A 16456-nucleotide genomic window follows, 5' to 3' on the forward strand; every position below is an offset into this window, starting at 1 on the left:
TTCATTTATTAATCAGCACAAAGACCAACTTAGTCCTAAGTTTTGCCAGTATTTGATCATAGTCAATCTCAGAGAAGGTGACTTTCAAAACCCTGTTGCTCTTAAAAAGAGTTATGAGGGAATGGTGTCACTTGGTGAAAAAAAAAGATTTTACTATCGAGCTTAAATTTGGGGTTGTGGCACATTTAGAACTATGTTGTCCATGTTACACATTTCATCAGTCCCTTGGATTATTATCAATAACAGTACCTTCTCCTCTCAGACCTTACCAAAAGACATGAGCCCAACAGCACAGCAGTGCACAGTGTTTGCACTCAGTCATTTGGAAAATACAATTATTCTCCTTCCCCTCGGCTGTGAAATTGCTGTACAACCGCTGTTAAACATGCTGCAGTCATAATCACTGATAAGAGATGCATGGGGCCGTGCCTCCTCTGCCAATACAGTATGCAAACGACGCCCTGCCGTTTTACCCGTCTCGTTACTGAGCAATATTAGAATTTGTGAAGACACTTAAGAAAGGCAGCAGATGTGGCATCTGTCGGTAAGTAACCTGCGTTCCCTCCCAGCACTGCTGCTTCCTGCCAGGTATCGTGGTCAGGGATCCGGAGAGGGCATTAGACAAGGCCCTAACACAAAAGGATGATTTAATCACACAAAAATGCTGCTCAGGTTAGTGCAACCTGGAGACAAGGAATGAAAAGTTCCCATCACCTCAAAAACCGCTGAAGTTGAAATTTGCTCTTAGAGCTGAACCATTCTATAACAACATTATTTTGATTTGTTTAGGTCCTTGGGTGTGTTTAATGTCAGTTTTGCACATGGAAAATCAATGTCTGCTATAACTGTGCATCGGTTTGGTTGGTGCATGTACAAACCAGTGACAAAGAAGAGAAGAGACCTGAACCACTGTCCCCCACAATGAAAACCTCTGAGGGAGGAGTCACTGCAAATCAGAACAAAGTTCCTCTGGATGATCACCTTTATCCTGTGATGAAAAATCTCTAGTCTGATGGGAGCGGCCTCTCTTCCAGGATGGCCACGCCCACATCGAGAGAACTAGAGGTCGGTTTGACAAATATGAAGGTGAATCATATGCAAAGGGATCTCATACAAGTTGAACACGCAAGGGAGATTTTGAGCCGTCTGATGGTGTTCTCCACCATCACCAAAACGCCCCCAAAAAAAAGAGGTATCTTTTCAAAAATTATGTTGAATGATTCCAGTGGAGTTCTAAAACATGTAGAATCAATGTCAGGGTGCACTGTAGCTGTTCTAATGAAATGAGGAGTCTCAGCACCTTATAAAGACACGTTTTATTTTCATTCTTTAATTTGTCATCCATCTGCATACTTTTTATGTTCTGTGTATCTATTATCATTTAATCAAATCATTTGTCTCTCTTTTGGAGTTTGTAACTTAAAGGCCAAATGCTATCAATTGATTAATAAATAAAAGATGTTCAAATATATTACCCCCCCCAACCCCAAAAAGTTTTTTTCATCTATGTGGGAATTACATTGTGGCTTGTGTTCATTCCGCTGTCTTTACTAAAGCTACATTAAGGAACTAACAGCATTCTGTAAATTACACTTAAATCTCATAATGAAAATATATTATGCATCGAGAAACAACTTATTTACTGTAGCTTTGAGAAGAAAAATAAGATCACATTTTCCAGTTGTAGTAATTAGCTTTTTCCATACAGCGCAGGGTTAGAAAGTCAAGTATTAGATGGAGTGCTCTACCAGTGGCTGCCCATTTGTGACAGCAAGGGATTTGTGTCCTTTGATGATGAAGCTGGCTGTAACCTGATGAAAAAAAAAAAAAAATCTGACATGTATATTTAGTGAGTTGATGTTATCTGCAATTTGTTTGACACTACTGTGTGCAATGAAAACGACATAAAGATTCGTATCAGGCTAAAAATAGCAGTAAAAGAATTTAAAGTAGGTCAAGTGTGTAGACAACATCTTTCATTTCTGCTCTGCAACGACTCGTCTCTTGCACATCGAAAATGCAAAAGTACTTGGAATCCAAAGCGACTCCAAAGCTTAAAGACAGCAAAGATACAGTAGAGTCTGGTGCACAAGACAGGGAGAATAACAGTGGATTTGTTTGTGTATACAGCTGTACCTTAGTACACCTCCACACTGATGTGAGTAACATCACAAAAAAAAACCACAGCAGTGGGCTGGGAGCTCCATGAAGCTGTCGAGATCCATCCGTGGGTGGGTTCAGATGGATGCAGCAGGGTCTGCCTCTCTGTGAGGATTCTCCCGCTGAGAGGGAAGCTGTAGATACGGTGCTTCTGTGCGACTGTAATCAAGTGCGAATTTAATGAGTTTCACGTGAGCAGATGGTTTTCAAGACGCTGTGCCAGTCTCACTCTCTAAAGCATGGCATTAATCAAACAAACCAAACATGAAATCAGGATTGGATTACCAAATGTTTTATTAGAAAATATTTTACACCAAATCCAAAAGCAAACAAACCAGGTTAAGTGGGACAGAAAATCAAGAGAGATACATATCCCTGCAATGTGTCTCCAACCATCCCGCAGTTTCTAACACCACAGCACAGAGAAGAAACAGCACAGTTGGTGTGAGTGCATCTCATTCTGGTGTGTTTCAGTTTCTACTCTCCGGACTGACAGCACACGTTTCCATGCAGTCTTTACCAGATTTTCACAAGTTCTCTTACACATATGCTGTGTTCATTTGACCCATACAGCTTAAATAATTACAGTTTCTAATCATTAGTTTCCCAGATGACTGGAGTTTTTCCTACTTGTATGCCTTTACATTTCTTTAAAGCGTTAAAAAAGCCAAATAAATCATTTTCTTCTTTGCATTTGTGCTTTAAACTATCAGTCTAAAATAAGGTATACTGGGCTTTGATGTTCTCATGTCTAAGAGCATATTGTTTGCATTTGAGGGTGAGTATCTGTGGGAGTGAGACAGCCAGAGAAAAAAAACAAAAAAAAAAAAAAACAGATTAGAAGTTGTCTACAAGGTCCATGATCCTCTTCCGCTCAGCCTCTTTGAATTCCTCGGTCTTTCCATCTCCGATGCTCTCAGCATATTCTGCAAAAGACAAAGAAAAATCGGAGGATTAGCTGGTTTGACAGCACAGGCGTGGCGGTTTGTCTTTTAAGGAGAACATTCCTAGAACTAAAAAAATAATATATATATATATAAATAAATCACAAGAATGGCCGAGTTCCAGCCCTGAGCAGGAGATGAATGTGACCAGGAAAATGAGACATTTCAGATCCAGAAAATTGCATCACAGTTTGACACAGCGAGCAGAAAAAGGCAGAGATGTAATTACTTGATTGCCAGATATAAAGAGTGAAAGGTGAGTGCTACTGTGCTCCTGTATGACTCCTGAGAACATGAACAATGCTCTGAGCACAGAAACACAAACATTAGGAAGATTTAAATATCTAGACACCTAACAAAGAATATAAAGTCTTTATCAATAAAAAAAATAAATAATAATTCTCACTCTCAAATAGCATCTATTCCTTCAACTCTGGATTATGAATATATCTGTCTGGCTCCAAGTACCATCAAGTACCACAGAGAAGATGAAGGCAACAAATAACCTTAATATTTCATTTCACTGAAGGGCTGCCAATAACTTATTATTGATTATATCATTTGACCGATCAGCCTTGTCATGGATCATGAAGTTCTTTTTTTAGTTTTTACCATACATTCTTAACTGGATTGAGACATTTCATTGAGTTGATACAGTAATAGGTTTTTTTATCCTCTTTTCTCTGTGGCTGGATCTATTATGCTGAAAAATGACTTCATCATCGACAAACCTTTGGACTAATGGAGTGAGAAAATTGTGAAAATTTGTATTTTTTTTTTAAACTCAGCGTCCACCTGTGCATTTTAATGTCGAAGTAATGACTGCCATCTTCTCTGGTCCTATACTTGACATCAACCCCATATCAATTATTGTGTGCCTGTTTTCTTCAGGCACTCATCTTTATACGTTTCAAGGGACCTTGTCCAATGCAGATTGATTATTCTTCACCGATTATCACTTTCATCCAACGATCCACAGTCCATGACTGCTTCTCTTTAGCCCACTGTAACCTTGCTTTCTTCAGATTTGGCTTTTCTATATATAAATCCCATTTCTTTCAGCCAATTTCTTATAGCTCAGCCACAAACATGGACTCCAGCTTCAGCCCATTTGTTTTTCAATTCTTTTGTTGAGCATTTTTCTTTTCCATACATACTGCTTTAAGTTTTGCTGATGCTCTGACGTCGACCTTTAACAACCCTCCCATTTAGCTTGTGGTTGCTCCAAATTTTAGACACCGCTGCCTGGGAACAACCAACATCTTCTGCCACACTCCACATTGAATGACCTTGTTGAAGGAGTTTCATGGTCCTTTCCAAGGTTTCCACTCACAAGTCTCTTGTTGGGGCCATATTTTCTGCCAATCAGTCAGCTGCGGCAGCTCATTAAGGTCTACAAGCACCCTCTTAACTGCAGACTCATTTGCATATTTAGACTTGTATTGTGTTAGAAATTACAAGGTGATCGCATCATTTATTTCTCTGTATCAAACCTAGGAATGATGAAAGTATATTTTACAAAGCCAAAGTATCAAACAAAATTATTTTATCTTCTAATCTGTGTTTTGTCAATTTTCCATGAAATAAAAAAAGCTGACTGAACATCCTCCAAGTGTCATGATTGGAGAATTTTTGCCAGGGGTTCTATAATACTAAACACAGCACACAGACAATTCCCAGAATAGTAAGGTAAAGTGGCCTCAGATGATTAAAAAAAAATATCAGACTAAAGTCCATACAATGCCAAATAAGCCTTTCCGTGTTCTAGTGTTGCAGTAGTACCTCAACTCAAGTTTGCTTTGCGTCAGTTTCAAATTTACTCTGGAATATTCATGCAAACACATGCTAAGTTCAGACCATCAAAGGCTCCAAGGTCATTTCTCAGTTTGACATCCTGACGATTACTCAAGCTTCTTCCACTTCATAACTGAATAATAAAAAGGAAGATTCTGTAGTGTCGAGAGAACCTCTTCCAGGAAATCTCATTGCACATGTAGTGATGTTTAGCTATTCTTTGTATTTGAAAAGGACAAAGCTGAAAGAGATTGCTTTTAACAACGGCCACCCGTCGCTGGAGTTCAGTCTTTAGTCTGTCAATCATTTTTTTCCCCAATAGAGAACACTATTAAATGATCTTTTCTGTTGGAAATATGCTTATTATGACAAGATGCTCCAAGACAGATGCTGCACAGAGTCCACCTTTTCCTTAGTAACAGGCCCTGGTATATTGTGTACTTCACTGTTTTCTTCTTTTTGTGTTTCTGCCTCCCACACAAGGCCTTTGAGACCGTTCGACGGTCGATTTGTGAGTCTAATGTGCAGAAAGAGGAAGTTGCAGCTGCCGCAGCCCCGGTGGAATCCTTCCATCCGCTCCGTCTCTCAGCCTGCCTCTGAAGGAGGGATTACACATTAAACCCAGGGATGTCGAGACAGAAAGATTGTGGGAAAAAAATTTAAAAAAAGAGACTGTTTTTTTCGCTGGGAAACACTGCAGAGAGAAGAGAATAAGGGGGGCATTCCTGACTACAGCCAGCGGGGTTTAGAAGCAAGAATCATAGCTGTCAAAGGCACCAAGGAATTTTTTTTATATATTTTCTTTTTGTGGAAGGAAGGAAGGATGTTTTTACGTTATAAGATTATACAAAAATGAATACTGAGGAGGAATTTAAGAGATTAAGTGCAAGAGAACCTGATAAATCATTTACTTTGGTTATCCTGCCCTTATCATTGCAGTTGTAGTCATTTCATAGACTTCTATATACAACGAAATTAACTAAATTTACTTTCAATATACCTGACTGACAGCAAGCTTACATTCTCTGGTCAGTATGTCTTCATATCTCAAAGGGCTCAAAATAAAACATGCAAAGGATTTGATGTTTCATGTAGGGAGGACTTTAAACACAAAAATTGAGACTTCATTTTCTCTTGGATATACAAGGAGATAATCCCATGAAGCTTCAGTAAAGGAGAAGAGGGCTGAAACCAACATACTAAGGAGGACAAAACACAGTGGAGTACAGTGTAGGAGTGATCATATTTGAGCTCACATTTTAGCTGCTGTTATGCTGTAACAAGGTCAAGCATAACTAATAAGAGAGCAGCTTAGAAAAAAAGTCTTTTAGGTGGTCATTAGTTAAGTCGGGAGCAACATTACAGACGAGCAGAGCTGGTTGGAAAGTGGATCACCACAGTACGTGACGAGTTTCTTGAGCTACAACTTTACAGTGCGGGTCAGACTCAGCATTACAGCAGCTCGCTCTGGAGTACAGAGGTCACTCCATCATTGGTATTCCGAGGAGAATTAAGATTATGACCGGCCACAGTGTTGGAGGTAAAGTCCTGGAAGTGTAAACAGTACCATCGAAAGTACGGGGGTGTTAGTTTGGACTATGATGCAGAGACAGCCGTCTTGAATGGCAGCCCAAGGATTTGAATTGATCCCAGAGAAGCGGGATGCCTACTGACCTAAGAAATAGCTGAATTTTAAGGCTCACTAAGAAAGCCGTTAGGGGACACTGAGAGCGATATTCAACAAAACATGGAAATCTTTTACCGCCAGCTTATCGTTGTGAACATGTGTTTGTGAGTTTCCATGTCTATGAACAGCTTTACAGCCAGCCACACTGACAGAAAGGTCAGAGATTCTGTGACTCTTCAACTCTCTGCACAAGGTTTTCTTTAGTATGCCGATGCTCTTTTCCTCCGTCACCACGGCAACACAGCAGAGGACAATACAGTAACTGGGCATTGCCATTACTCAGGCCAGTGACTGGGACTGATCTGCAATGAATACAAGGAGAATCATTTCCAGGAGCGGTTCCTGCATCCGCTGCCAAGGATGGGGACACGCTGTCAGACTTTCAGTGTGATTACAGCTGCAACATCATAAGAGCCTTAAAACACCGTTATACTCGCCTGAAGCTGCTCTGATCCAGCTGCACAAGGGAGAGTTGACACCGATGATGCTCGAGTATGTTTATATAGCAACAATTTTCAAAAGTATTAAGCTGTCATGCACAGAGCTTTATGGGCAAAAATCAAGAACTAGCCAACATAGATATGAATGGTCTAAAAAAATACACAGGAACTGATACCCAGAACCTGGAACTGGAGTGTGGAGGTGTCTGCCATTTCAATAACCTTCCAAAACTAACAGTCCAATAATAACATCCACAACACCAGCTCTGCTGGGTCGAAATGAATCCAGGCTTCTTAGTTTATTACTCAACGACTTCCTTCAGTTTTCACATCATTGTCGCTGAGCCTTTTCTTGTCAAAAGCTGAGCGCAAACAAGGCACTGAGACTGAAGTGTGAAGTGATCTGCAGTCTTTTCTGTAACATTGCATCTCTTCCAACCATACAATGGCAAGCTTTGCAGCCACTCTTTGTGTGTGTGGCCTTTCCAAGGTTTATGGTTACAATAACAGCAAGATTTTTTTTTAAGTTAAACAATACATGCAGACCAACACAAAAGCAGCCGAAAACCTCACAGCAGGGTTTTTCACATCAGTGACAGCTCCTTCCTTTGTGTTGGGTCTTTTTTTTTTTTGCTGCAGAGCCGCTTCTCATTCAGCAAGCCACAGCCATTAAGGTCAAGACAGCAGAGTCAGTGACACACTCTGCATGTGCTTAACCTTTTCCTGCAATTTTAAATTGATCGGGTGTGGCACTTGAAATGGGAAACGGCTCCACGTTTTGGCCTAATACAAAGGGTGAGGTCACATGATGGGTCACACACATTGAAGCACACAAACGCATTAAGATGCTCTGGTGCGAAGATCTTAAACACTGAAACCTAACAGAGTCGATGACAAATAAATAAATCATGAAAGGAGCCCCACACATAAAACTTGCAAGGCATGGATGCAATATGTAAACTGAATAAATGGAAAATTAAAAAAAGACTACACACCTGCATACATTTTCATATCTTTGCATGTTGATACATAGGACATATGTACACAATAGTGACCCAGGTCACATAAGTAAACATAAAAAATGGATATATCATAATGGGAAATGTGACAAAAATGTGCAAAAATGTTAATAAGCAAATACATGCTGTGGACAAGCAAAGTGTATAAAAATGTCTTGATGAAAACAAAAGCAACACCCAGACACAACAAATTCCCCCGTGTTAACACACACACGCACACACAGGAAGGGACTGGAAAATTGCCACACTTGCTGGCACTGCCATGTGTGACAGATAACTCCATCTGCAGCGTTACATGCCACCGAGAGCTAGAGAGTGCGTGTGCGGAGACTTGTCCTCTGGCTTTATCCGACAATGAAACAGGAAGGATAAATGTTGTACAAGGACGAAAATAACACACCTGCTAGGTCTTTGAGAAATCGCAGAGTAAACAAATTTAGCAGGACAGGAAATCTTTAGGGGAGTGAAAGAAAAAAAAAAGAATGAACGACAGCGAGACAGTCTGTACTCCACTCACAGCGTGAATATGATTACATTTCAGTGCAGATTTGCACGTCAGATTGCATATAGTTTTACCATCTTAACAGGGGCTATATGAAGCAACACAAATACTTGTGCCCGGATGCATTAGAATCTTTTGGTTGTTACGGCTTCATCTTTAAACTTCTATCTGCATGCACCTCATTCACTGTCATTTGCTTGCAACCCTCTATGTGGTTGGTCTCCCAATAAGCACAAGCTGCAGACTGCATGGACAGTGAAATTTACTTTGAAGCTGTACGAACACACAAACAAATGTATGCAAGAGAGAAATCTCTCAGTTTTAAAGTTTCAGCAGGTCAGTTTTCTTTAGTGAGGCTGTTTGACTGCAGGCGTGTCAGTTTACAATCAATCAAATCACAACCGAAGATTAGTGATCATACCAACATTCCTCACTGAAATGTCTTTTCATTTGTTGTGTCTTAATCTTATCCCTGCAATGTAGAAGCTTCGTCTTATTCGTCTTTTTTTGTTCATATTTGTTGCAGAGTCTAAGCCAAAGTGAGTTATTCTCCTGTCTCTAACAGGAAATGCCATGTACCACATTTACTAAATGCCTGCTGGCCTGACATAACTGTGGAATCGCTTCACTTGGAGGATGTTCATCCAGCCTTTTTAATTTGGAAAAACATAAAACACATATATGACACAAAACATTTTTTTCTTAATTGCTGAACACTCCAGCTTAAGAAAAAAATACCTTCAGAAATGTTTTTTTTTTTTTCAGTAGAGGAAAGAAAATATGAAATTACCATGTAATCTGCACTTGTAAAACAAATATCTGCACAATGCAAATGAGTCTGCAGTTAAGGGGAGTGTTTTCAGAGTTTAAGTTTATTTTATTGCACCTGGCTGATTGGCAGGAAATGTGGCCCCAACAAGAGAGATGTCAGCAGAAACAATGGAGGGGATTATAAAACTCCTTTAAGGTGGCAATTCAACAGGAGGTGTGGCAAAAGATGTTGGTTGTTCCCCGTCAGCTGTGTCTTAAATTCAGAGCCAGTACAAACAAAATGGGAAGGTTGTAAAAGGGAAACATACAGGTCGATCAAGCAAGACTTCAAAGCAGTGTGCCTCGAAAACAGAACATGCACAACAAAAGAGATGAAAAACAAACGGGCAGAAACAGGAGCTACTGTTTGAGACCAAACTGAAAAGCATATTCAACAGTTATTGATGACATGGGGTTGATGTCAGTTAAACAAGTCGGGAGTCAGGTGAAATCATCAGGATAAATAAACTGAATGATTATCCTCCACGTACGGTGACTCCATCTTTTTTGCCAGGGGTTGTAGTTTCCAGTCAAAGAAAGACTAAGCAGTTGCCTCGCAGTCTGCTCTTATTTCTTTGCTATAGCCACTTGTGCAAACACCAAAATGAACCAGCCATAAGAAAAGCATGCAGCTGGCAACTACAGAATAAAAAAAGAAAAACAACTAATCGGAAAGAATTAATGCCATGTGAGGGACTGAAAACCTTGTGGGGTAAATCCTTTGCATTGGCATGTTGCTAAAGTGTCTCGCTTAAAACCGGCCTAGAGGACAGAGATAAGTTCATATTGTGTTGCTGAGGATTAAGTAGACTGTCGAAGCTTGAAGATTGATTAGAAAGCAGAAAACAAGGACAGAGTGTGGGTAAGTATGCCTTCTCGTCAAACTTTGCCATGCATGCCTTACAGCAGACACACGATTTAAGGAAAAAAAGAGACAACAATGGCCCTGGAAGAAACCAACATAGTCTCACAACATCACTTTTTTCTCTGGTTGTATTTGCAGAGTAGACAACAACACTAAAACAACGTTCCATTTATTTGTTATATATAGACTCTATAACTCTGATCTTCACTGTCAGCACATTCTTCTTTGTTTTTTCATTGTTAAGGCTGAAAACTGTTGTTTATATGGTAAGTGTCAGTGCTGTATGTGTTCAACCCAATGTACATAATTAGGAAGTAGTAATAAAAACTATGAAAAAGTTCTTACAATATGAAAGCACTAAATATTGCCAAGGAGATGGGCCCTAAAGAGGCGGGGGCTAAAGCCCAGCCATTCAGAAAGATGATGAAAAAAGGTAAAAAAAACATTTTTACATTAAAGCACTTATCCAAGTATAGTCTCAAATACTATTATAAACCCCAACATGAGAATAATTTGGATGGAAAAGTGCACACAGGAGAGCACTGCGAGTCATTTGTTCGTTGTACAAACTGGGCCTTTGAGGAGATTTGGTCATTTTAAAATGAGCATTGTTTTAAGATAATCTGGTGCTTGAGTTGAGAATTACTTCAGGAACTTCTTTCTCTAACAGATGACAATATAATAAAAAAAAACAAAGTTACTCACCTCTCATGATGTGGCGCACGACTTTGACAGAACCGCCTCTTAGATTGAGAATTTGATGAACCCTCTGCTGCAGCTGAAATCAGAAAAAAAAGGGGCACTGATATCAGAATGCAGTCTTTTTGTCAAGAAAACAGTGCGTGTGTTTTATTACTGGAGATGTTTCATCTAGTTTTGATTTTTTTGATGATCAAAAAGGTAACATTCTACAGACTGGGAGCTTTATGGGCAAAAATCAAGAACTAGCAAACAGGTCTGAAAGGTCTAAAAAAATAAAAACATCTCTAAAACAAAGTCACTTTTAATCTTTATGGGACAAAGTGCGTTAAATGTAGATAAAGAGCCCAGGATGACTTCAACCGCTTGCACACTGAATTTTCACAACTTTATTCCTAAGAGTTTCTGGAGACCATTGTTTGAAAAGTAAATGGTTGAATTTGTTTGATTTGTCCAGGAAAAAACTGATTAGCAATATTTCTGTCGTCCCGGGTCACAGGATGTCACAAAATAGACTCATCTCAGCGTGCAGCAGAAAGCGTTTGTTCTATTGAGTATTTAGAAGGTTGATCTTCTTCTAGCTTTTCCACAAGTTGATGTTATGTGTTTATATCACATGCACAAACTCTGCCTTGCCAGAGTTGAAAATTGCTCATCTCTGCTATCCACGCCTTGTTTATTGTCGTCTTATTTTTTTCTGTCCAATCCTCTCCTCTCCTTCTCTTTTCTTTCTCCCATTTTTTTCTCCCCCATTGTCTTCAAAGTGTTTGGTCAGAAAGAATTTTAGTAAGTAAGTAAGTAAGCAGGGCCTAGGTGTGGGATGTGAACAAAAAGCAGTAGTATGTGGCACAGGAAGACCTGTAGCTGCAGTTTCAGCTCCAGCAGAATTAGCTGCTTCTGTTACTGGGCCCTACCAGAGCAATAGTTACATCTATCAGATTCAGCTGGACGAATACACAAACTGTGCTCCGTAAATGTTCTTTTCTATCGACTGCCGACTTCCAAATGAGCCAACTCTCCTCCGCAGTTCATAGAATGTAAAGTTGGGTTATGATGAACAAAGGACAATACATTTAATGATAGCGGATTAGCTTCTACACAGCAAAGTATAATAAGCAGAGACAGTATGCCGGTCAACTGGTATTTTAACATATAATAATTTAAAAGGCCGTCATGTTTTGCAAATAAACCCCTAAAAAGAATAAACTGAGCAGGGTGATGATAACCACTGGTTAAAATGAAACAAAGTTTTTGGTGTTGACTTTCAAACAACAAAAAAGCAGCGCTGCCAGAGTCCAGTTAAACCCTGATTAATGTCGAAGTGAGCCACTTGGCTCCAGCAACCATAAAAACCATCTGATCCTGCCTGCTTTTATAGCTCGCCTGATTAAATGTCTTAACGATAACTGATGGGTGAGAAAACTCATTAAGAAAGCCAGAGTCAGTGTGTGCATGCTTGCGTTTGTTTACCTGCGAGATCCCAGAGTTGCTGATCTCCACCATAATGTAGGAGATCAACTGAAGGACAAACAGTCCGGCGTCCAAGCGGCGAAGGTAGAATTCATCTTCCATGCCGTCGTCCAGGATCTCTCCTCGTCGAACCATCTCCTGCACGCACAACTCACAGTTAGAACACACGAGCGGGACCTTATGCAAGATGTAAATGAACGCCAGTTTGCCGTTTGTTGGGGAGGCTACGAACTAAATAAAAATCAGAAGCCAAGTTTAATTTAGGTGTTGTTTACCAGCCTTTTCCACAAATCCATTTTCTTCATTGAGCAGGCACACAAATTCATTGATTTCACAGCTAAGCCGAGGCCAAATATATAAATACGACTCACACACGAACACATACGTTTGCACACTTGCATGGTTATTCATCTTAACAGCCCCGTCAGTATGCCAATAACACAATGCTGCCAATAAGCATGCAGCCCGCATTAATCATCATTAGAGATTAAGCGGTAAACCAGAGGGTGTAGACCACTGGAGTGGCACAGAAACACAGATCATGCATCCAGTGGCTGTCACACAATTCAATAAAACCAGCAATGACCTATATTTACATATCATGAAACACTTTACTAAGCAAACATGCAACTGCGTGTATCAACTTCCTTTTAAAATATCAAACACATTTTACAAGCCAATTCTGACGCTCACTGTAGTTGCAAACTGAATTATGAACACACATACTGCACACACCCATCTTGTGTAACAGATATATTCAATCAAACTAAATGACACCACACACATTTACATTCCCAATGATTTATTCCAACGCCAAATTCAAACCTTCAAAAGATCATGTCCTTAGAAATCAGTAACACTCCAAAATCCAGTTGCAGCTCTGAAGTCCACCATCATCAATATGCCTCAATCAAAAGGGCTGTGCCTGAGAATAACAGTGTGCAACAATTCTGCAACATAACCATGTTTTCTGACATTGCCTCATTTTGTTTTAAATCATTTCATCAAAAGAAATGTAAAAGCAGTCAGACCGGCAGAAAAAAGGCCTATTTCGATTAACAAAGTGTTGTTAAAGCCAGCAAATGTAGGGCATTTCCCCCATTTTTTTTTTCATTTATTTATTTAAAAAAAAAAAAAAAACACTGGCCTAGAATGCTGTTCTATTACATAGAGGACAGTTATCACATTGGAAAATAGTCCCAGGGCTTGGCATTGTTGCCCGATAAGGATCCAAAAAAAAAAAAAAAAAAAAAACTTGAAACAAAGCCATTTGAATATAGAATGTGTTTCCTCTCCACCCTGTTGGGAAAAAAAGCGATTATCTCCGTTTCCAGGACAGCAACTGGGCTTATTATTTTCGGGGGAGGGGGGGGTTTACAGAATTCTCACAAACCAACTTCGACAAAGACACAAAACACAAGATGCAAGCCTAAATGAAAAAATAGACCAGTCAAAAACCATCCACGCAACTCTTGAGGAAGACTGAAAACAAAGCATCCACAACCCCCCTGTGCAGTTTCTCTCATTGTTTTACACAGGAAACAAGCCCGTTTCGTGTCATCCTCGTGACTGCCCATGGACATCACAGCAACACAGGGCTGGAAGCATTTTCTGAGAACATGTTGGACAACTCAATTATCCGCGAGTTTCCATTTCCAGTCATCTGCCTCCACGCTGCAGAGGAATGGAAATTTATCCGAAATGTATGGCCCAGTGTGAATGTGGTCTATGATGTACTTAGTGACAAGATTGATTCTGTTTACTGGACTGCTCGGTTTGAGCAAGGTGAAAAGTAGCATGGCAGGAACGCAGGGGAAATACTGACGGAAACATATTTGTAGAGATTTTATGTGGCGATTTCCTCGGTCTGCAAAGTAAACGTCCCCACATAAACACTAATCCGTGGCCAAATGTACACTGGCCTCAGGGAGTAACTCTGCAGTGAGATATCGAAAAGGGTAAATTAGCTCCATTAAGGACAAAACGTATGGTCTAATTAGATGGAAAATAACCAGCGATCCAAACTGTTACAATGCTGAACGTGACACCTACTTTTTACAGAAACAAGAGGTCGATGTTTATGAGTTTTGCACGCCTATGCGGATCGATTCTGTATTCGGTGTGTGTTGCATGCATTTCAAATTAAAAGAAAAAAGTCACAACCACATGAAGGTTGAAAATAAATATATATATATATATATAAATATGAAAATTGTACACCATAACAAAATTAAACTGATAATAAGTGGGGAAGCTAGCTCAGAAGTCACAATGGTCATGCATAAAACTAAGCTAAATGAGAATAAACAGTTTAAATAATTAACCACACAGAGAGATGATTGGTTAAAAATTCTTAAACTGTATATCGTCTTTTAGCTAACTCAGTATCAAAATAACTGACAGGTGAAGTCAGTAACATTGATCCTGTCAATGCAGTGCATCTATCTACAGGGAATTCTGGCTACACTCTGCCAATTTGTTCGATCAGCTGATCAATCAGAGCTGACTGGGTCTTTTATAAGCCGGGCCTTAAAGAGACAGGCTGCTTGAAAAGCAGCAGTAACGGTGCAGGGCAAGAGATCCACAAGTAATCACAATATAACTCGCAGGAAAGTGAATGAGTGACTCCTGCAAAGAAAAGAAAAGATTAAAACTCAAAATACCTGAAGTTTTTAGAATTTCACCTCAGGCTTTTAAGCATTATTACTTCATGTGTTTCTACTCTGATGTTTGAGCTTTTATGCATCGTCGGCCTAAATCAGAGATCATTTTATTCTGCAGGAGATTGTAAAGGGAACTTTAGAACTTTGTCAACCAGCTTAAAAAAATATGCATATATATATATATAGTTATGTTAAAGACAAAATGCTTAAATAAGTAGCTAAAAGTAATGGATGAAATGGATGGAAGCTACAGCTGACCCAATAAAGGAGTGAGATTAAAAACTTAAATAAAGTGAACTTTAAATCACAAGGAACAGTTTCTGCCTGGTTAAACTCAATCAGTCTTCTTTTAAAAGTAAAATGTTATTTTTTTTTGGTCAAGCTTTTGAAAGGAGTACAAATCTGTTTGTTTTTTTGCGAGGTAGGAGCTCAGTGTAGTTTGTTTTCAAACCGCGTGCCCCGGAGGAAGATGTGCCAGTCAAGATGACCAAGGAGGGACAGGAAAAAAAACTCATGGCCTGCCTCCATAGTGCAAACTTGGCAGTCTAAAACATAAGAGTCATTAGCTTCACTTTTAAAGGAAAAAGAGCCAGCTGTAACTCAAAGTCTATCATTTCTCATAGCTGTCTTGGGATGTGAACACAGCTTGTCAAGGCACATGATAACATGAGAAGTAATGATGTCAGTAACTTTGGATTAAGGAAAGAAAGTGAATTACAGCTAAGAGCAACGTCTAACCGTCCAAAACAAGTCTCTAAAGGATCTAGTAAAGCCTGTTTTCCCTGCTGCTACAACTGACTGAAGGAAGACTGAAAGTAGCAGGACAGACAGCTAAGATGATGACCACTCGGGTAAGCTGAGCGAGCAGGAATCCAACTGCTCGTCAAACAGCTCATCAAAAAGACTGACAGGAGCTGGAGTTACATATTCAGGCCATGTGCTCAGAATATGCATATCAACTTGATGCAGAGATGAAAGGAGCGTTGTGCTCTGGAGCGTTTTTTTACTGAAGCGCAAACAAGCTTCCTGCAAAGATACAGAAACATTTTTCCATTCAAAGAAAAGAAGCAGCAAAAGTTCACCAGAGACATTAAAAATGCTCCGGCTCTAAGTCACCCGTCACTGACTGTGTACATTTACCCGTGCAAGCTGTTGACACCTCCAACAACTCTCTTGTGGCTTCTCTGTTGCCACAACTGGTTTTGTCGAGAAGAAAATGTGAGGGAAAAACATTTTCAAATAAAATCTAAGACAAGTAAACTACGGCACCCTCTGGGGATCCTCACCGTAATGGAAGAGGGGAAAAAGATGTTTAAACACATGATGAATCAAGCCAGACCTTTGAATCTGTTCAGGGACTGGAAGGTTTTGAACAGTGACAAGTGCATTAAATATTCATTATT

The 16456-nt window shown here is 39.7% G+C and overlaps 1 protein-coding gene across 1 annotated transcript in view; it reads right to left on the bottom strand.

The window, feature by feature from the left end:
* Window positions 1-2436: 2436 nt before the first annotated feature.
* The window catches only part of ctnnbl1 (catenin, beta like 1), a 49949-nt gene continuing 35929 nt past the window's right edge, over window positions 2437-16456 (bottom strand). The window contains exons 14-16 of the mRNA XM_072367076.1: window positions 12391-12528; window positions 10927-10999; window positions 2437-3086 (exon numbers count right to left, since the gene is read on the bottom strand). Coding sequence (XP_072223177.1) covers window positions 2998-3086; window positions 10927-10999; window positions 12391-12528 — 300 coding nt within the window. The 3' untranslated portion in view covers window positions 2437-2997. The remainder of the gene's footprint in view (window positions 3087-10926; window positions 11000-12390; window positions 12529-16456) is intronic.

The sequence above is a fragment of the Leuresthes tenuis genome, unplaced genomic scaffold (genome assembly GCF_036924035.1).
Source record: "Leuresthes tenuis unplaced genomic scaffold, fLeuTen1.0.hap1 SCAF_16, whole genome shotgun sequence".
In the NCBI taxonomy this organism is placed as follows: Eukaryota; Metazoa; Chordata; class Actinopteri; order Atheriniformes; family Atherinopsidae; genus Leuresthes; species Leuresthes tenuis.